We start from the raw sequence: 20,634 nt of genomic DNA on the forward strand, positions 1-20,634 counted from the left end.
CTCCCTCCCTCTCTCGAAACGACTCTCAACCGATCGAGCTCGTATAGAAGATAGTGTGACCGCCACAGTCCCTGTTCCTCATACGCGTGGATCGCGCCCTCGCCATGGCGGCGGCTGCTGAGCAGACAAACCCTCAGGCAGCTTCGTCCACACCGGGCCCGGGTCAAGGCAACAACATTATCCGTCAGTCGCTTGATGGAGAAGGCCATGTTTCTCGTGCCCGCGGTTTTGCAGAAGAGTCCGCTCACAAACAACACCAAAAACTCGTTCTACCGGACCCTGTTGCGTTCCGTTACCTGGAGGAGGATCCCTCGACCACCGTGTTGCATCGACGGACGATATTGCAGGGCTACGAGATATACATTGTCGAGCAATGGGCTTGCTCTAGAGTTCATCCGACATTTATCATCACAACATATACTGGGGATCCCTCACACCGAGTGGTAGTTGGGGTTCTCAGTGTGCCGACCGATAGAAATGCCTGGTCGCCGCGGTTGAAACTCTACTTCCACGCCGTGGAGCAATACCATGCAGGCTGGAGAGACACGGATCTGGGGAGCCTTATGGTGACCAATTTGAGCTCTTTTCCGTCGGCCCTTACTGTCGTTCCGGTCCCAGACGGTGATGTCAAGAAGCATACAGAGGAGTTTATCGTCAATGAAAATCTGAAAAGGCTCGGTTGCTCAGGGAGGGCCGGATTGAAGCTGCAACCTCCTTCCCTCGTCGTAGAGGCCAAGTTTCACCAGCTCTACCGGACCAGTGAGCGGGTCCCCCTGAATACGGCGGTGGTGGAACTGGTGAAGCAATGCCAGATTGCGCTTACCATCTTTGACAAGCTTGCGCCTGAATATGTAGACGGCCTCCTATGTGATGTGACAGAGAGGGCAATAAGCGATTGGTGGGCGGACATTGGAACAGACCTTTACAACATTGAACCGAGTGATGGTACCCTTGGACCAACGACCGTCTCCGCACTACTAGGCACGTTTATGGGGGCTCGCAATCGACTCCATGCCTTTGGGGCTCCCGTCCCCAAGGATGTCTTTGATGTTTCCGCTCTCAAAAGAGGAATTGGGAGCTTCCAGAAATCACAGAAGATGGAACGGACGCGGAGACTGGATCGCCAGACTCTGGACAGGCTCCATCGCGTAACGGCCAAAGCAGCAAGTTCAGAAGGCTGGACCGAAGCCGTAAAGTCCACTGTGGCAGAACTGAGCGGGAAGGGAGGCGAGATGGTCATGGGCATGGTAGGAGGTCGAGATAAGGGCTCCATCGCCGACATTGAGACCCTTGATCTGGAACGTTACGCACAACTGGTCACCGGAGAAAGGTCCAAATGGCTCTGGCAGGGTAAACCTCCCAAAACCGGGTTCACCCATGGACACGAGAACGTCCCAAGAGCCGAAGATCTGGTATTTACGAAAGATGACCAGGGAGGCTATGTTTGGACAAGTCGGAAGCGACGTCCCGACTTCGACCCCACCGCCAACCGTGTTGTGCAAGATTTAGAGCGTTCGGGGAAGCCCACCGATTCAGAGCCGCCCGAGGACCGAGATCAATTTGGAAAGATAGTGTCGAGGAGTCTTACCGGTAAGGTTTCAGACGCTCGTGCTGGGTTTGGTAGATTCAAAGATGCTGTCGGACTACCCGGTCTCCGGTCCCATCATCATCACAAGCATAATAAAGATGGTGTTGACCTAGAAAGCGACCTTGCCTATCACACTGGGATCGACAGTGAAGCTGAAACGCCCGTTTCCAAAAGCCTAAAAGAACCAACGGCAGAGCATGAGGAGAGTAGCAAGAAAGATACCCAGAACGGTCCAGCAGAAGATCTCTCGAAGCCGTCATCGACTTCTCAATCGCAAAAATCGGTCCCTCCCCCTCCGGAGATACATGTTCAACCAGAGGACTCGTTGGAAGAAACGCCCATATCGCCCTCTTACGCAGTTTCTCAAGATCCAAAACTACAATTCTCTCCACAGGAAGAGGGCGAGAACAGTCTTTCTCTGTCCAAGTCACGATCGACCGAAGCCCCAAGTGACCAGGTGCAATTGCAAGGGTTGGCATTCAAGTCTCTCCGCCGCTCTCAAAGCACTCCCCAGCTAGTCCCCGAAGAGCGGGTCAAGTCGTGTGACGCGCGTTGGCCTCGACATCTGTCTTTCAGCACGGTGGAAGAAGTGGTGCTTGTTTGGGAAGGTTTCCGTACGCCGCAAATCAAAAAGGGTGCTACGACGAATTTAGAGAGCGCAATTCTCCAAGAGGACGCATTGTTCTCCGATGCGCAGATCTTCGGTTCTAGGGTGTTGGAATTGAAAGATAAGACTGCGCCTTGGGTGGAGCAGCAGGTCGACTCCGTTGAATATCTGCATCGCAAGGCCAACTCTCTGCAGGAGGAATTGAGCTTCGTCTACCCAGAACGCTTTGAAGAATATCAGTCCCTCAGGGAGCGGATGAGTCAGTTGCTCGGAGAAGAGGGTTCGCAACTCACAGAAGGGTTGAAAAAGGTCGAATTGCTAGGCGCCAAGCTCGACTACGAGCTGAATGTTCTCGAGTCCAAAGTTGAAGACGTCGAACAAGGCCTGCAAGAGTTCGAGCGACATGTGGATGAGATCGAGACGAGGGTCAAAGACTTAGTCCAAGGAGAACGAAAAAAGGATACCTCCTGGTTCTCTTGGGTTGGAAGGAAATTCGGTCGCATGTGATGCATTGCATTGGGGGAGTCCAGGCAACTTCATTCAAGAGACTGCATATTCCTTTCACTGAGTATATAATAGCATACTGTACATATTTCGATTACCGGCCTTTCTGATAGTGAATAGAGCTACTGCATGGCCTTCCGGACCACGCTAATTCATGAGTAGAATAATAAAACATGAGAGAATTCAACCCGGCCATAAGAAATCCCCAAATCGACCAACACTGAATACAGCTTTCCCCTCTATCATGCCCTTGCATATAGGAATCATACAAAGCATTGATCAGGTCAGATCTCCTCGTGTAGATACCGACGGAACTTTAGGAGTCGAACAAGACCATCCGCGCGAAGATCGAAAATTCCCTTCTTTCTTTCATCTTTTTTGTTTACATTCCAAAGCCCATACCAGCACCCTGTTTGCCGGCGGCCTCGGACTGCATCTTCTCGCTGACCTTGATGTTGACCTCAAAGAACTTGGCGACGCAGCGGTCCAGGCAGACGGATTCGCCTTTGTTGAGATCGCCTTCGCGGTAGTCCGGGGGGATGCATTTTTTCGTGCAGGATTGGGTCAGGCTGAAGATGAGATAAAATAATGGTTAGCAAAGGTATGGACTGTAAGAACAGAAAGTGTCCCGATGCAGAGCTACCAGAGCAGCGAGTAGTGCACTGCAGGTTAAAAACGAACTTACCGGTTGAACATATCAGAGACCATTTCCACCTCCGTTTCTGCCGCAGCGATCTTCTGCTCTGACGTGACCTGAGGACGTCCACCGAAGAGGAAAGACATTTTGGATGATAATAAGGATTAGGTATTAACAACTGTAGAGCCAAAAAAAAAAGCAGCGGAAGAGTCGGTTTCGGGTATCCTGGATTAAAACAATTAGCATTGGCGATTGCAATGTCCTTGTGCATATGTGAACATACCGTTAGCTCTGTTGGAGGCAGTTGTTTTGACGCTGACAGTATTGCTATTATTATTGCAATCGAAATCTCTTGCAACTCGGTCGCTGCAATCTCGGAGTCGGACGCGCGATGAGCGGAGGCCCACCGGAAGGAGGGAGGAGCTTGGACCAACTCCGCAACTCGATAGATTTTTCTCGCTCGGGAAATCCCAATTCAAAGTCCATCTCCTCACACATCAGTGTTCGACACGTAGTATCTCCATCAAAGCAGATGCTGTCAATTGGTCCAAGGCGGGCATCTCAGAAGTGTCTGGATGGACTGTTCTTGAGGTGGGTTTGATTTTTTTTTCTTTATTTTCGGACTAATTCTCTCTTTTATGATGACACCCTTATTTTTCCAGAACCGCTGCACTTGATGCTTGCATGCAAATGCAAGGCAAATGAACGCTACTGGAGCCATATCCATTTTGCAACTGACAATTGAGTCTTGTCGTATTCTGTTCTTGCCAACATGGAGTGTTATTCCGCGTGCTGACCGCGAGTACTGTTAGGACAGGGCCATGTGCTGTTTCTCGAGTCGCTCGTCATAGTATCATACGATGTAATAGCGCAAAGGCATCGCCAGAGAAGGCGTTTAAGGATCGACTACAGGAGGTCAAAAATGCTTGTCCTGAACTGTATCCCCGTCTAGCAACAGACACACGCAAAGTCAGCTGCTCAGAGTTTCGGTCTCGATATGAGCATCTTGAACCAAACCAGACGATAGAGGCGGACACCGTCGTACTGCACGGTAGGTCTCGTTCGACCTCTTTCTGGCTCTCGCCTTCGCATGTACTTAGACTAGTAGGCAGAATACGTTCCTATAGAATTGCCGGAAGCAAATTGCTCTTCTTTGATATCATCCAAAATGGCCAGAAAGTACAGGTCATGTGCAACCAGCGCACTCTTACCGATGCCACCACTCCGGAGAAGTTCAAGGAGTTCTATCGTCTTCTCCGTCGGGGGGATGCCTTCTGTATGTATACAGTACACTAGCAAAAAAGCACGGGTTAGACACAAACTGAACAAGATCAATGCAGCCGTCACAGGGAGGCCGCATCGTACCGGACGAGGAGAGCTGACCGTGCTGGCGACGGAACTGCCGAAGCTGCTGTCACCTTCTCTGCACGATGTTCCTGTTGATGCCCACGAGCACGAGAATTCGCCTTACCCTCGCCACGTCCAGTTTCTCGCCGATCCACGGACGGCAGATACGCTGAAGGTGCGGTCGGCGGTTATACAGTATATTCGTCAGTTTTTTCTCGACCGCTCTTTCATCGAGGTCAACACCCCCATCATCGCCGGCGAGGCTGGCGGAGCGGCGGCACGACCGTTTCATACTTCAGCCACCGAGTTTCCTGAGAAGCAACTATCTTTGAGGATTGCCCCGGAGCTGTGGCTGAAGCGCCTGGTGGTGGGAGGGTTTGACAAGGTCTTTGAGATTGGGCCATCGTTTCGCAACGAAGGTATGGCTTTTTCGACGCAGATATGTGTCCACAGTGCAGAAAGCTAAATTAAACAGGGCTCGACAAAACCCACAATCCAGAGTTCACTACATGTGAATTCTATCATGCTTACGCCAATCTCGAGGAACTTATGTCCATGACTGAGGAGCTGTTGTCTGGCATGGCTTCGCATATTCGTCAGTTCAAAGAAAACTTGCAATCTGGCCTGAAAGACCCCGAGGTGGATTTCTCGACGCCTTTCCGTCGAATCGACTTCATCCCGGCGATCGAAGAGGCGATCGGTCGTGGTCTGCCCGACCTTACCACCCCCGACGCAGTCGAGGAGCTAAAGCGACTGTTCGAGGATCTCTCGCTGCCTCTTCCCGACCAGCCCTCCCTCCCTCGGCTCATGGACAAGCTGTGTGCGACCTACCTGGAGCCTCAATGTCAGAGCCCCACGTTTATCGTCAATCCGCCGGAGTGTCTCTCCCCGCTTTCCAAGTCGTTCACGCATTCGTCGTGTAATCAACGGGTGGCAGCTCGCTGCGAGCTGTTCATCCAGGGACGGGAGTACGTCAACGCGTACGAAGAGGAGAATTCGCCCTTTGAGCAGCGGCGCAAGTTCCAGGAGCAGCTGCTTTACAACGAGGCGGGCGAGATCGACGAGAACTACCTGCAGGCTCTAGAATGGGGGTTGCCCCCGACTGGAGGCTGGGGCTGCGGTATCGACCGGCTGTGCATGCTGTTCACGAACGCGAAGAGGATCAGCGACGTGTTGCCGTTTGGGAACCTGCGGGCAGTAACGCGGCGAGTCGAATCTGCTGGTTCGGTTGATGAGAAGGAATAAATGCCGGTCCCTGGTGGCCTCGTAGACTGTACTGTATACACTGTACATAAATTGATTTCATTTTCGACACTTGTGTTACTACATTTGATGAGCTGCGGCAACTTGATGAGATGTCCAAATATGTCATATCCAAAGATAAGTTAATATGCGGTCTTATTCAACCTTCATACCTGGTAATAATAGTTTGCTGGATCCAAGGACTCCCTGCCTGTAAGTTTAGTTGACTAGTGTCCCCGCTGGCTTCCGCTCTCACACCCCGGCATCAACAAACAACCTACGACAAATATAGGTCGATATTATATTTGCCAATGCTCGTGTCTACAGAACAATACTCTTTTTCGTCGTTTAACCTTATGTGCGTATATACCTTTTGAATTGAATTAATTTCAATTAAGAGAGTGGTTGAATGAACATTGTCGTCCTGGATTGGAATTCCGCGGAATACAGTACATGTATTCGCTTTCGAGCGTACGGTTTTTTTTTTTAAAAAAAAAAAGAGAAATTACTCGGATTGCTAATTCCTCTCCAGAAACCGCCAATCTCATGAAATTTGTCACAAATATGAGACTGGCTTCTGCAAAATGTCTGCACTTCAGGAAGGGGCCTCTTCAACTGACTGGCCATCATGATTATCATCATCCACGCCATCTACATTATCTCCTTGCATTGAAGAGAGCACCAGGCTCTTACAATGTCAACAGTCTCGACCAGTTCCATCATCGTCAGCAGCAACGACGAACATTCATGGACCTATCAGGCCTCCTCCTCCCACCAGCCGTCTTTCTCGGTCTCGGCCTGACGCTCTGGACCTACAAGTGCCTGATGATGGTCCTCTTCCAGAACAAGATCATCTACATGCCCAACATCCCGCCTTTTTCGCGGTCGGAGAAGGTAGAGACCTACGCCAAGCGATGTCTGCCGGTGCGCTGGCGTGAAGAGTCGACTGTGACGGCGGATGGAGTGCGGATATCGCTTCTTGTGGGCAGTAGTATGCACTCTACAGATCTCGAGAGCAGTGAAGATCATCTTGTTGTGCTGTATTTTCAGGGGTAGGTACAGTACTTCTCCTGAAAATGAATTAAGAACACGAATTTACTTTTTTTTTGGATCGAATTGACAATTGTGCATTACAGCAACGCGTCCTCGCTGCCTCCGCGGCTTCCTTACTTTTCTGATACTATCAAGATGGTGAACAGAGTTTCCAATTCTGATAACAACGCCGATTCCCCGCCAAAGAAGACGTTCTCTTTTGTGGCCGTGTCCTACCGCGGGTACTGGACATCGAGCGGTCGAGCATCCGCAAAGGGTATCGAACGGGATGCTGCCGCAGCGCTGCACTGGATTCTTCAGCGATATGCAAGCGTTAAGCATCTCAAGATCGTCCTCTGGGGCCAAAGCATCGGCGCCGGCGTCGCTACCAACGCTGCGGCGGAGTATCTGGAGGCTGCAGACATCTCGCAGCGCCGCCCCATCATCGACGGCATGGTCCTCGAAACGCCCTTTACGAGTGTGCGCGAGGTTCTCCTGGCGTTCTACCCGCAGAAGTGGCTACCGTACCGCTATCTGACGCCCTTCCTCCGCTCGCATTGGGACAGCGAAGAGGCGTTGCGACGCATCGCGCACGCTGCGGGCGATCGCAAGCCGACGACCCTGATCCTCGAGGCGGGCAAGGACGAGGTCGTTCCCCATGGCCAAGCAGAGCGTATAGAGGAGCTCTGCAAGTCTCTCGGTCTAGATGTGGAGAGGAAGACTATCGCTGGCGCGCTGCATACGGAGCTCATGGCCAAAGCGGACGGGCGGAGAGAGACTGCGAGGTTTTTGTCTGAGAAATTCTAGTACGTTGTATCTCTCTATCCCCCTCTCATTTTTTTTTCCTACCAAGTACTGTGATCGTGGCTTGTGAATAATTATGAGCTAATAATAACAATTTTCTAGAAACCTTTGGGGCCGAGCACAGGCTTCGGAGCTCGCCGTCTTGACAGGCCGCCCGCCGATAGCCGTCAAAAGCGGGGAGAGTTTCCTTGTGGGGTTTATATTCATCGTTTTGTCTACAGAATACGGACCACAGACCTCCGTAGCTCTCCTTAACTCCTGAAAAGCCCTTTTTCTCAGTAGAAAAGATAGTCGCCATGCCAGGAAAGACCATTTCTCCCGCCCAGGCGGTCACTGTGAGTCTCCAGGATCTCATTACAGGTGAGGGGTAGACCGATATACTTTTTTAGGGCCTTTTTATCCCGTGTATATATATTTTATCTCCCACGCATGGCTAATTCGACCGGTTGATAGGTTCGGTGCCATTCGAGACATTAACAGAGGCCTTTGGGCCTTCGTCTCTGGGCATCATTGTCGTCAAGGACCTTCCGCCAAAGTTCAAGGAGCTTCGCGCGCAGGTCCTCTCCAACTCGTCCTATCTAGCTGCGCTTCCGCAGGAGGAATTAGGTAGGATGTCGCATGATCTTTTTTTCTCCCCCCTGAATTGGTATGATATATCGACCATGCTAACTGCTAGCACGCAGCGAAACTGGAGAGCCCCGAATCCAAATACCTCGTCGGCTGGTCCTGCGGGAAAGAAACGCTGCGGTCCGGGCACTTCGACACCCTCAAGGGCTCATACTACATCAACTGCGCCTTCTACCAGAACCCGGAACTGCAGAACGCCCCCGCGGACGACTTCCCGGATTTCCCGCAGTATACCGCGCCCAACATCTGGCCGCCGCCGGAGCGACTGCCCGCTTTCCGCAAGAATGTCGAGGATCTCTGCACGCTGATCATCGACACGGCGGCCCTGGTCGCGAGGGCGTGCGACCGCTACGCGCTGGCGAATATCGAGGGGTACAAGGAGGGGTATCTCGAGCATGTCGTGCGGACGAGTCTGACGACCAAGGCGCGCCTGCTGCACTATTTCCCCTCTGATTCTTTATCCGCTCAAGGACAAGTCCAGAAAGAAGACACTGAGAAAGAAGAAGAAGACGACTGGTGCGCCACGCACGTCGACCACGGCTGCCTCACGGGCCTCACCTCAGCCATGTTCGTCGACGAAGCTGCTCACCCTCCGTCGTCCGTCGACTTCAGCGCCAACCCCAACGCCACGCTCCCCGAACTCACCGCCTCGCCGGACCCAGAGGCAGGGCTGTACATCCGCTCGCGCACGGGCGACATCGTCAAAGTCAACATCCCCAAGGACTGTCTGGCGTTCCAGACGGGCGAGGCGCTCGAGCGCATCACCAGGGGCAAGTTCCGCGCCGTGCCGCACTTCGTCCGCGGCGCGAGGACGACTGGTTCCGGGAGCAGGATCGCGCGCAACACGCTGGCCGTCTTCACGCAGCCGAATCTGGGCGAGGAGGTTGAGCCGGGCAAGACGTTCGCGCAGTTTGCGAAGGAGGTTGTTGAGCGGACGTATTGAATGGATATCAACTAGTAGTACAGTACATTACATCACGCGTGAAGATGAATTGATTGTAATACATTTTGTGTTTTGTGGAGGCAGACTGTACGTCTGCAATTGGGGGAGGTAATGGTGCTTACGCTCGCCATATGAATCGGAAATGTTCTCAAGTTTGAGCTGATTTGATCAGTACAATCGTATCTTTGTTGTTTTCTTAATTACTTCTTCTAAATCCATATTTCCAGTCTACGTAGGAGTTTATTTATTCTCCTGCCGTCCCTCCTGCCAGACTGTGATATATGTATGTATGTATATGAACGTAATGGTGAATGCAATGGTGTATCATGAATCGTAAATCATAAGTAAATACACAGAAGAAAAAAAAAGGAAATGTGCTAAATATAAGTTTCTGCTGCATTCGCATAGCGGAATGGTTTCCATTGCCAATATGTCCAGAGGTAGCAGGCTGTGTGTGCACTTGTGTTTATGTATGGAGGCTGTTATTTACCATACTTCGGCCGTTTGGCCTTGCGCTCGTTCTCCGGCACATAATCCCCCAGCTCTGTCTCTTCTGTCCCGCCGCGCAGGGGCAACGGTTTGGTGAAATCTTCCAAGTCCTCAGTCTCGTCCGAAGAGTCGTCCCTGTCGTTAACAATCACATCCTCTGAAGAAGTCTCGCTGAGCTCCCCCGTTGAACTGACGTTGGCGCTGCCGTCCAGATTCGCCCCCAGTCCGCTGCTGACCAGCTTGCTTGTCTTGCCCACCTCGGCAAATTTCGATTTCTGTGCCAGACTCGCTGGAGGTCGGCCACGATCGCGCGGAAGCGCGGCGTCGCGAAGATCGCTTGCTGTTGCTGTCCCGTCGATGACTTTCAAACAGCCTCGCCACATCTTCGGATTGCGCGCCTCGCTGTACCGCCCGACGTCCTCGCCGTTGAGCGAGTCCAGTGCCAGCGTTTGCGTCCGATAATCGCCCCAGAACCAATCCTTGTCTGGTGGGATGCGCTCATCCGCCTGGCGTGAATATTTGCGTCCGGTTAACACGCCGTGAAGATCGAGACCAAGTGAGGTATCGTCGAAGATAAGCTTCATCGCGTCCGGCTCGTAACACCGTCCCAGGACCATGTCCGGAGATATGTATATGAACTTATCCTGAGGATGGACAGGATACCACGCTCCGTATCCATTCATCCCGACATATTGAAAAGCATTGATCACTTCTTCACGACTGAGAGGCTGAGGTGGTCCGACCATGCCGGGTTCACGATATGCTTTCTGAGGTGATCTGGTATAGACTTTGCCTCGAATCCGCACAGCATGCTTCTCTGCCAGCAGAGGTGACCTGACATCATCAATGCACGAAAGGAACTTGAGCTCGATCCGGTCAATGACCAGCACATCCGTCACCTTCGGATTCGCATCATTCAGCTCGCGGCCTCTTGGCTTCAACCGCACCGTATCCCCTACTATCAACAGCTCTGCGCCGATGAAGATACCTCGACAGAAAACAGAGGCATCCGGCCAGGTGCCTTTGAAGCGATATCTGTCCACCAACGATAGAGAAGACATCACGGTCAATGCGTTTTTGATGGACGGGTGCCAATCTTTCTCCGGAATCCCTTGCAGGAATACCTGCCAGTAATTCAACGGTCGTATGCAGTTTAAGTGAACATATTTTGCTTGCAGCGAGGCGCTCTTGTCGTCGCTGTTGGGATCGGGGAATGTCTCCACACGAAATCCGGAATAATTGACGGCCCAGCGTTTCGGCACAGGCTCGATGAGATCTTCGAGAACCACGTCCTCCTCTGGCGTCTGACCTACCGTCCCGGCCCTCCAGGCAGGGACACCTAGCCATCTGCCTGTTTTAAAAGAATAAACGCGGTGCGCCCCCGTTTTTTCATCGTAAACAAGCTCGCCGTTCATTTCTGGGGCCCACAAGACTAGCTCACCCGCACGAGGAATGAACGAGTTTTGCAGGCGTGTTTTGACGAGGTGCGCTTGGAGATGCTTCCGTTCTGCTCGCCAATCCATGCTGAGAGACTCGTTGATAGGCTCGTCCAACGTTCCTTTCTGCTTAAGCTTCAATATGGCTGCCCGGAATACGTCTGGCGTACCCTCGAGGTCGAGAGGACCACGAGGACCTAGTCTAGTCCAGCTGGAATCTTTGGGTTTATCTAGCCATGTTACTAACATCCGCAGCAAGGTGGAGAATGGAGATCCTTACCACCCGTCACCTTGGGCCGAATTTGAGTAACCATAGTCTTCTTCTTGCAGTTTTCGCAAGAGCACTGTCCGACGCCACCTTCCATTAACCAGCAGAAATGGGGGAATAGCTGGTTTGGGGAGTTAAAATAAGATCCTGACGGGTGGCCCCAGAGGAATTTGTCACGCTAGGTTGGATCTTATGTCAGCTTGGGACAACATAGACAATGTTCCAAGGGACTTACAATGGTAGGGTTGCTATATCGTGGCCGGTCAAAGAGAACATAGTTGTCTGGGAGCCTGTCCAGGATGTAGTTCTTGCCTGATTGAATGTTTTGCCACATCAGTATGGAAGGACCTCCAACAGGCTATCTAAACAACCAAGAGAGAAGAGCCAATAATAACAGGAATCTCAATCAGGAGCAGTCACAGAATTATGAAAATAAGACATGATTTGACACATAGTTCAAAGAGGTAATCCCAGTCCTATTGCAAGTTATATATGAAGTACTCACAGAAACATGCAGTTGGAATACACATTTCCTGCTGCCATTCTTCAACGCGTGTCTAGCAACATGGCAACGTGTCTCACGCTGCCTGTACAAAAAACTAAATCAAAGACTTGAAAAAAAAAATTCTGAAGACGATGTAATAATAATAGGTTCATAATAGGTCCTTTGGACCTATGCAAACGTCTTGAAAGACCAGAGATGTCATAAGGGGTATAGTGCCAAAAATAGTGATTTTTTTTAAAAAAAATGATAGAAATAAATAAGGAAAGGAGAGATAGCATAAGCATTAGAAAATTGATCTTGCAGATGTCAAGCCTACCTTTCTCTAACCGGCCTTGCTTTTGAAGCCACATCATGGCCACCTTATGCCGATATAATTCATCATTGACCCGTCTGAACTGGGGACCCTTGGGCCATGCAGCCGGGTCCCCATCACTGAAGGAGTGAGGGTCCAGTGGGACTACCACCCATTCGTTATTGTCTGAGGATGACATGGTTGATTCCTGCCTGATCTCGGGTATAGACCTAACTGGTGAACAGCAGCAAAAACAAGAGACAAGGCAGTCCACCAGAAGAGGAAGATCAGCAATATGGATGCTTCATGATGGTTTGGATTACTGTAGCATCATTTAGATGTCAAAAGAAACATAAGGTCGTGGCAGTTGTAGATGTTCATGTCGTTCGCTCCTTCCGCTCCTGTAACAACACCAGTGGATCTGGTCACATGACTGCCGAGTGAAGCGTCTGCAGAAGAGATGACTACAACTGTCTACTGCACATTAAATATTTATAGGAGTGTGACGGCTATAATATTCATTAGGTAATACTCATAATGTAGACATTCATATTCATGGACTCTTAAGTGTGAGTATTAGGTGATTGCCACTACCTGTCAGTAACACATTACAGACATAGCAGAACCCTGGAATTTATGAGTCCAGTATCAGGATCTTCAGATGTGACAATAAGGATTCTATAAATGACAATACGATTCATGAGTCATTGTACATATATATGTGAGATGTGGTATCAAGTTAAAGTCTAAGAAGACAATTGATCTACATCTCCATTATATCTACTTCAGAATAAGCACAGATATTTGGTAGACAGATCGTAAATGAAATTGCCATAAATGTCGCTCATATCACACTCAACGTACATTCATTCAGTTCGCAGCAGACTCTTCTACAGTCTGCTGGGTTGTTTCTTCCTCTTGATAAGGCGGAGGGGCAAGCTCCCCCTCCTCGACCCAGACCTTACGCAACTCGCTCTCGATCTCCTCTCGACGCCGCTTCCATTCCTCAACATTGTCGAGTCGCTTGCGCAATTCTTGCAGTTCCTTCTCGACTCCTAGCTTTTCCTTCTCCGTCCCGATCCTCTCGAATTCCCACTGGTCGCCCTCCAATCCAAGGCCGAGGGTGAGTTGGAAAGTGTGGTATTTCTTCAGGGAAGCGCGGGTCGAGATCGTAATCAACGTGATTCCTTTCTGCTTTGCTCGTTCGTAGAGCCAACCCTCCACGTCTGAAGACACTGCGGAGGTGCCTTCGTCGATAAACGCATAACGTGGCTCATGATAGAGCAGCCTTGCAAAGGCCATCCGCTGTTTCTCTCCACCGCTCAGGACGTCCTTCCACTCCTTTCGGCAGTCCCAGCCGCCTTCCCGGTCGGGAAGGTACCCCAGATGAACTTCATTCAAGATCCTGCCCAGCTCAGCATCTGTCCGGCCGTTCTCGCGCATATCCATCTCGCTGTGAGGATAGATGACTTGATCGCGCAGCGTTCCAACAGTCAGATACGGACGCTGAGGCAAAAACATGATGCCATCCATGCCAAAACCTCGAGGCCGGCTCACCAGACCCCGGTACACAGGCCATAATCCAGCGACGATGCGCGCAATAGCGGACTTTCCAACGCCATTGGGTCCCGTAATGAGGAGATGTTCCCCGGAGTGGACGATGAACGACAAAGACTCGAGGAGCTCATCACCCCCTTGTGGATAGAGGGACGGCGCGACGATAGGAACATGCTCCAGACGGACACCGTCGAAGCCATTGTGGATCGTGCCCTGGACATCCGACAAAGAGTATAATTCAGGGTGGCTACCACGGGGCTGATAATACGCATTGGCATGCACTCTGTGCAGGGCAGATACGAGTGTGTAGACGCGCGATGTGTAGCCCGCTAACTCGGAAAGGTCCTTGATACTGTACATCATGCGACCCCCAGCATCGGCCAACGACAACATCAGTCGCTTGTTTGTAATGAACTCCTTCATGCGACCTCGTTCGCGACTGGACTGCTCCGAGGCATCAGCTAACTCCATGACCCCACCCAGTCCTCCCCAGGCCGGGAGGAACACGGGCACGGACGTGATAAGATAGCCGAGGGCCGACCAAGAATACTTCAAGATCAAATCTTCCAGCATATTGTAGCGGATCTTCAGGTTGTAGATGCCCTTCATCCATCGTTGCAGATCCTTGAAGCTCTTGTCCAAAAAGACCCTCTCGACGTACGCACCACCGTAGAAAGCGATTTCCTCTGCATTTGCCAGAAGTCGGGAATGCAGGCCTCTAAAGTCACCTTCCTTTTTACCCTCGACAGCCTTTAGTTTTCCAAACGGTGGGGATACTTTGCGCAGAACGGTCGCAGTACCAAAGTAGCCGCTCAAAATTACGGCCAGAGCTAGAGGTCCCAGAGAACGGTAGAGCTGATAATTGAAGACGATGAGATCAACAAACGGCTTCCCCAACGAGGAGTACAGAGCTGCCGCGGATGAGCAGAAGAGGGTCAGGTCTTGGGTGATGAATTGATCGGCACTCTGGCCGACGGCACCGTCCAAGTTGGACAGTTTGTAGTAATTCATGTTGTCGTTGAGATAGAGGTCGTGGATGTACCTCGTGAGGCGCGTTCGGAACGCTATCGATATCTTTGACTGGAGGTATTTGATCATTGCATTTGTGTAGGATGCGAGTGTCCCAATGCCACACCACTTAATGATTCCCCAGATGAAGGCGCGTCCCTTGCCGGCGACAAGATCTCTGACGATCTCACCGTCCAGTCTGGCCACCACCAAGGATAGGTACGTTCGCAGCATGAGGAAAACACCATGGCTCATCAACAGACCCGTTTCCTTGCAGTTCCACCTCGGGATCATGATGCTCATCAGGCTCAGGAACTGGTGCAGAAAGGCCAGATTCAACCCGGGCTTCGTCGACGGCGGAGGGATTGGAGAGACCGACTCGCCATCACTCAGGCGAGCTGCTCGAGGGGGATTGAGGAACAGCCTCCGGTGGGCATCAAAGGTGGTCGGCTTTGTCGGATGGATGGTGACCTTGGATGTCTGATTGCTCCGGTACGGGACGTAGATGATCCTCGATCCATCTTTCCCTCGAAGCCCCGAGTTCCTTCGCAGCATCCGTCTGCCCTGTGCGCGCTCCTTGGCGCGCTCCCGGATCCATTTGTAGCCTCCATACCCTGATCCGATGATCGACAGAAGCAGGGCGACCGTTGCGATCAGCTTGGCGGTTTTTGATGTGCGCCGGACGCGTGCACGAAGGAGCTCTGCGTAATGGTGGTACAGCACAACGAGGGGGTCCTCGGGACGTCGAAGGGTTGATTGAGCAGCCATCTTGCCCGGCCGATTTAAACGCAGGCGTGGTGGTGTCACGAGTCGGTGTCACTGAGATGACCGGTCATAGCAGCTGGTGCGCATGCTTGGGAGGACGTAATGGAATCCGTACAACTTCAGGACACGACAGACTGAACAACCGCACGGGAGAGATGATGGTGACAGATTGAGGAACGATCGTAGCAGGGCAGGAAGAAATGGGTCGAATTAAGCAGGGCCATCGAGTGTGACGTCGCGCAGCTGGATTTGCATGTGATGGCCTCGGCCAACCTGCTGGGTCTGCCGGCTCACGTGCGGGGGCCAATTGCTGAAGGGACGCGCAATTCAGTTCACCGCTAGGCGAGAATTACCGGAGGAAAAATTACTCTAACAGCTATGAAATACAGTTTTTATCTCCAGCAGAAAACCACGAGTTATGGTAATGACTATTCTGCTGGTACGCGTGGAGGCGACTCGAATGACCGATCGGGAGGGGCCGCATGCGGAGATGCCGGAGACCTGGGGAAGCTCGGCAGTAGATTTAGTAGATTGAAAGTTCCTCTTGACTTTGCCATGAGTGATAACTACTGGTCAGTCCTAATACTTATTGTATGACATTTACGTGTTCCTTGGTCACTTAGAGACGGTTTGATGCTCAGTCGCACCAAGGAAGTAAGCTGAACACGTGGTCCTCCTGATGCTGCACGGGTAGACTAGAAGGTCAGTCTAGAGTGATCGCAGGGTCAGAAGCGAAGGGACAAGAGAAGAATAGGGTTTCCTATGTCTCGTTCCCAGCGAGTGCTTATCAACTCTCCAGCTCTCGACTTGGATGTGGCTGTCATGGGGTCCTTGGTACATGCTGCACTCCAGGCCACTCTATTTGTCAGCGTATCCCAGGGGCTACTCTCCAGGCTGTCTCCAGGGACATTTTAAACTGCACTCGACTCTGCAATCATCATAATCACTTAGTGTCTGTCTGTCTGTCTGCCTTTCAGCCACCGTCAATAACCTCACGCTAGCTTCCGATGTTGCCATGAATAGTACCGATGCTGTAGGTAAGGACGAACTACTCCGCTTAGTCGGACTGCAATGCACCACTTTGCATCACACCATCTCCAGAGGGCAAGCTTACCTTGCTCATGCACACCACCATCTCGAGAGACCGCTGTCAGTTGCCGCAAACGGGTTAAATAGCATGGATGTGGATAATGCTTATGCGCTTGTGGATAAGAATCTCTCAAGGATGAGTTCCTGCTGTCCTTTGGACGTGTCACGCACAGCTTCTGTCTACCTAGTGTATGTCTGTCTGTACTGTACAACGTCCGATCGCGGACCAAGCTCTGGCGCCCCACCAGTGTACAGTTCCGTCCAGAGGGCGGCTCACCCACCCGCAGTGCCAGAGTCGACAGCCTAAAGGCGATCATCCGGCTGCTCCAGCCTCCAGCATCCAGGGATTGATCCGGTCACCAGGCCGGGAGCCCCAAGTCCAATCCTTTGCCGCTGTTCCTAGGTCCAGACCCCGGCCTGGGATGCCGCTGGAGGGCCGGCTGGAGGCCTGCAGAAGGCCGCAAGCGCCGGGGACGTGACTGTCACACTCGCGCAGCGTCTGGCTCGACAAGTAGATCATTGGCTGCTCTTTCGAGGGCCGTATACTCCGTATGCGCAGACCAGCCACAGGGCTGCCCTCGCCGTCGCGGCCCAAAAAGGGTGTGTCGCTCTGCGCGGGCAAATCAACGGCCGCCGCCTCGAGCGGCCCTTGATCTATCCCAGGTTATCTCGCGCTCTGGCCACGAGTCCACGACTTCGCCAGTCTTCCTGCTTCCATCTGCCTCTGTGAGTTCCATCGTCGCCGCCTTCCCACCGCGCAACCCTTCTGTGTGCTCCGCTCTTTGGGACGTTTCCGGGCCCGTTCTAGGGTGCTGCGCACTAGCCATCAGGGTCCGCTCGGGAGAGCTAAGCAAAGCACACCCGCCTTGCCCAGGAGGCGCGACGGCACCCTTTCCACCGCGCAGAGCGGAAGGAGGAGGACTTCACCCCGACTCTGGCTGCATTCCCATCCTCTCCGATTGCCGACCATCGTCCGTCCGGCTTCTCCCTCGTTGCTGCTCCTGCTGCGGCTGCTTCTGAGAAGCTCGTTCTGCCGCCCCCAATGACAGAGCGAGTCTCCTCACCGTCCGCTCAGGAGTCGACAACCCACGCTGGTCCGATGACCACCCAACCCCCGACCACCACGACTCTAGTAAGTCTTCGTTGGACGCCCGGTGATCGCCACTGCCATCGCACAGGCTGAATGCTGACGGAAACCCTCTCTTCCCCATGTGCTGCTGTTCAGATCCCGCGCCATCGCAACCGTCCGTCGATGAGGTGAAGACACTGCCACCCCCTCCGTCGGATGATGGACCCTCGACCGCCCCGACTTCGTCGCCCTCCGACTCTTCTCCAGGGCAGAACTTGGCAGCGCCCCCAAGGCCCAAGAAAAAGCGTTCGCTTCTCCTCGTCCCGACTCGGACATCGTCAAGGGGCAGCAAGCATCCCTCATCCGATGTGACAAGCGAGACCGTGCAGGATGAATCTGGGAACACAAGGTCAAATTTGCGAACGAGCTTGGCCAAAAGGCGAAGAGATGCAAGCAAAGCGAGCAGTAGGAGGTCTCAGCGAAATCAACCCGAGCCGTTGTCACGCGCAGAGCAGCCCAAGATCAGCAGTCCCGAAGACGACGACTACTCCAGGTCTGAGAAGAAAGGCAAAGCGCCGTCGAGGTTTTTGGCCATCTTGAATTGCTGCAGTCCGTCAGACGCCGACAATGAGGGTCCAGAGCTCCCTGCCAAGAGGACGGAGAACAGACAACCGATCCAGGCTCGATCCCCATCCACGATTGAGAAGGCGGATGGCAGCGCGGCGGAGTCGAGTACGGCGGATTCAAAGGAGCATTATGCGTTCGGGGATGAAAAGCCTAAACTCACCGTCGACTCGGATGCCACCAAGCCGCAGACTGAAGATGAGCCAAGCGTGACAGCGGGAGGACAAGGTGCTGCGTCACGGTTGCCAGAGCAGGTCGCCGAGCCAGCTGTTGGTGGTCCTAGTTCTGTGCAGGATCAGCAAGCAGACGTCTCAAACAAGGCTCTTGCAGCAGGCCCAGAAGCGGAGAAGAAAGATGTCGACGTGGGCACAGTGGAGGAGGATGTCAGTGCTTCGGATCAGACCAAGTCATCCCAGGTTCCGAGAGACAATCACGATGTCCCCATGACAGATGCCCCGGCTCTTCAGGATGGTGAAGAAGAGCAACCAAAGCCTGCTTCTCAAGAGGATACTGCTACGCAACAACCTGCTGACCTCCCTCCTCCGGGTCCGCCCGCTCCGGCAGGCAAGGAAGGTCGGCAATGGCTACTACCTCCCCCTTTGCCACATCTTAAGGACCGCAAATGTCTGGTTCTCGACTTGGATGAGACGCTCGTCCACAGCAGTTTCAAGGTATACATTCTGGACTCTGTTGACACATGCAGCTTGCTAAGCATTCCGACGTTACAGGTCCTCGAAAGAGCGGATTTCACCATTCCCGTGGAGATTGAGGGACAATGGCATAATATCTATGTGATCAAGCGACCGGGCGTCGACCAGTTCATGAAACGTGTTGGTGAGTTATATGAAGTGGTCGTGTTTACAGCGTCGGTTTCCAAGGTGAGTTTCATCTTCGAAGAGAACCTTTTTTTCCCTATCATGGCTGCTAACGCTCAAGGATAGTATGGTGATCCACTGCTAGATCAGTTGGACATCCATAATGTCGTCCACCACCGTTTATTCAGAGACAGCTGTTACAATCACCAGGGAAACTATGTCAAGGTCAGTACTTTGATGCATCTGAGCGATGGTGACCTCCTAACAGAAAATTTACAGGACCTCTCCCAAGTTGGTCGTGACCTGAAAGAAACGATCATCATTGATAATTCACCGACATCCTATATATTCCACCCTCAACATGCGATACCCATCAGCAGTTGGTTTTCCGATGCTCATGACAACGAGCTGCTCGATCTCATTCCAGTTCTCGAAGACCTTGCCGGCTCACAAGTCCAAGATGTGAGCTTGGTCCTGGACGTTGCATTATAATTACTTGCTATCCGTTCTTAGCCTCCGACTATCTCGATTTTCTTTACCCTTGAATATCTACATCACACTTTGCCAACGGTTCTGCAATATGTTCCCCTCCTTTGTTCACATCCACCAGACTGGATTTATCAATACCCCGTTTCTTTTTTTTTCTTTCTCCTCAAAAGTTTCCGAGACCCCGAGACCCTCAGACAGATGGCGAAGGAGTGAAATGCGAGGGCTCGGTGATGGATAGCATTTCTCCCTATGTTGCATCTGGCACCGTTCAGCATGTTTTCTTTTCTGGCGCACTGTTTCATATAACAGCTTCATCTTGCCAGCGGCAGTGTCCGCTTGTCGTGCTCCGAGCGAGCTTTCTTACTTTCGATTTTCTCTGCATTCAAAGGGCGTCTGATTGTGGTCATCGGCCAAGATTTGCTCGGCTAATGTATTCGCTCTCCTATTCTTTTTTTTCCTATACTCTTGTTACACATCCACGACCATATTCCCCCATTTCCTTGCTGTGTTTGTTCTAGCCCCTACTCTCGTCCATTCCTCATCCCCTTTCTGCTTTCATATCGTGATCAAGAGTGAGTTGGCGGAATTTTAGTTGGGTCTTGACCCAGTGCAGATGGAATTGAATTCGTCACACGGCCTCCACAAGTGTATTTCTGCCCTCTCCCAGATGTCTGTACATGTACTTCACTGATCGCAACATGCGTGATGTACATACGAACTGCTATCAGTCAGAAAAAGCATTTCTTGTGTCATCTGTTACTCAAGTCGTTTAGAATGATTGATTGCTCAAGAACGCTGCTATCTATTAGACAGCTTGATTGGCTATTGCAGTTGCAAACAAGACAAACACTACCGTTTGCGGCAACGTGGGGAAGCAAGAAAGGCGGGAGTTTGTCT

The 20,634-nt window shown here is 52.0% G+C and overlaps 8 protein-coding genes across 8 annotated transcripts; 5 read left to right on the forward strand and 3 right to left on the reverse strand.

Moving 5' to 3' along the window:
* Positions 1-104: 104 nt before the first annotated feature.
* T310_0880 (Sin3 complex subunit (Stb2)) lies at positions 105-2,702 on the forward strand (the record flags this gene model as incomplete). The annotated part of the gene is made up of 1 exon (XM_013476173.1): positions 105-2,702. One exon carries the CDS (start codon positions 105-107, stop codon positions 2,700-2,702), a length of 2,598 nt encoding a protein of 865 aa, XP_013331627.1.
* Positions 2,703-3,081: 379 nt separating this feature from the next.
* On the reverse strand, positions 3,082-3,482 carry T310_0881 (Mitochondrial intermembrane space translocase subunit Tim10; the record flags this gene model as incomplete). Its single annotated transcript, XM_013476174.1, has 2 exons — positions 3,082-3,268; positions 3,385-3,482. The coding sequence occupies 2 exons, from the start codon at positions 3,480-3,482 to the stop codon at positions 3,082-3,084; spliced, it is 285 nt and encodes a 94-aa protein (XP_013331628.1).
* Positions 3,483-4,504: 1,022 nt separating this feature from the next.
* Positions 4,505-5,928, forward strand: T310_0882 (Lysine--tRNA ligase; the record flags this gene model as incomplete). Its single annotated transcript, XM_013476175.1, has 2 exons — positions 4,505-5,102; positions 5,159-5,928. 2 exons carry the CDS (start codon positions 4,505-4,507, stop codon positions 5,926-5,928), a joined length of 1,368 nt encoding a protein of 455 aa, XP_013331629.1.
* A 744-nt stretch (positions 5,929-6,672) lies between these two features.
* On the forward strand, positions 6,673-7,764 carry T310_0883 (uncharacterized protein; the record flags this gene model as incomplete). Its single annotated transcript, XM_013476176.1, has 2 exons — positions 6,673-6,977; positions 7,062-7,764. The coding sequence occupies 2 exons, from the start codon at positions 6,673-6,675 to the stop codon at positions 7,762-7,764; spliced, it is 1,008 nt and encodes a 335-aa protein (XP_013331630.1).
* A 293-nt stretch (positions 7,765-8,057) lies between these two features.
* T310_0884 (uncharacterized protein) lies at positions 8,058-9,331 on the forward strand (the record flags this gene model as incomplete). The annotated part of the gene is made up of 3 exons (XM_013476177.1): positions 8,058-8,121; positions 8,215-8,367; positions 8,445-9,331. The coding sequence occupies 3 exons, from the start codon at positions 8,058-8,060 to the stop codon at positions 9,329-9,331; spliced, it is 1,104 nt and encodes a 367-aa protein (XP_013331631.1).
* A 482-nt stretch (positions 9,332-9,813) lies between these two features.
* Positions 9,814-12,520, reverse strand: T310_0885 (uncharacterized protein; the record flags this gene model as incomplete). The annotated part of the gene is made up of 5 exons (XM_013476178.1): positions 9,814-11,486; positions 11,537-11,702; positions 11,760-11,882; positions 12,030-12,111; positions 12,357-12,520. The coding sequence occupies 5 exons, from the start codon at positions 12,518-12,520 to the stop codon at positions 9,814-9,816; spliced, it is 2,208 nt and encodes a 735-aa protein (XP_013331632.1).
* A 671-nt stretch (positions 12,521-13,191) lies between these two features.
* On the reverse strand, positions 13,192-15,654 carry T310_0886 (Peroxisomal ABC transporter (PXA1); the record flags this gene model as incomplete). The annotated part of the gene is made up of 1 exon (XM_013476179.1): positions 13,192-15,654. The coding sequence occupies one exon, from the start codon at positions 15,652-15,654 to the stop codon at positions 13,192-13,194; it is 2,463 nt and encodes an 820-aa protein (XP_013331633.1).
* Positions 15,655-16,666: 1,012 nt separating this feature from the next.
* T310_0887 (General stress response phosphoprotein phosphatase Psr1/2) lies at positions 16,667-19,740 on the forward strand (the record flags this gene model as incomplete). Its single annotated transcript, XM_013476180.1, has 5 exons — positions 16,667-16,929; positions 17,300-17,340; positions 17,646-17,872; positions 18,004-19,311; positions 19,375-19,740. The coding sequence occupies 5 exons, from the start codon at positions 16,667-16,669 to the stop codon at positions 19,738-19,740; spliced, it is 2,205 nt and encodes a 734-aa protein (XP_013331634.1).
* Between the last annotated feature and the right edge of the window lie 894 nt (positions 19,741-20,634).

This window comes from Rasamsonia emersonii, assembly GCF_000968595.1.
Source record: "Rasamsonia emersonii CBS 393.64 chromosome Unknown ctg1118621759968, whole genome shotgun sequence".
Classification (NCBI taxonomy): domain Eukaryota; kingdom Fungi; phylum Ascomycota; class Eurotiomycetes; order Eurotiales; family Trichocomaceae; genus Rasamsonia; species Rasamsonia emersonii.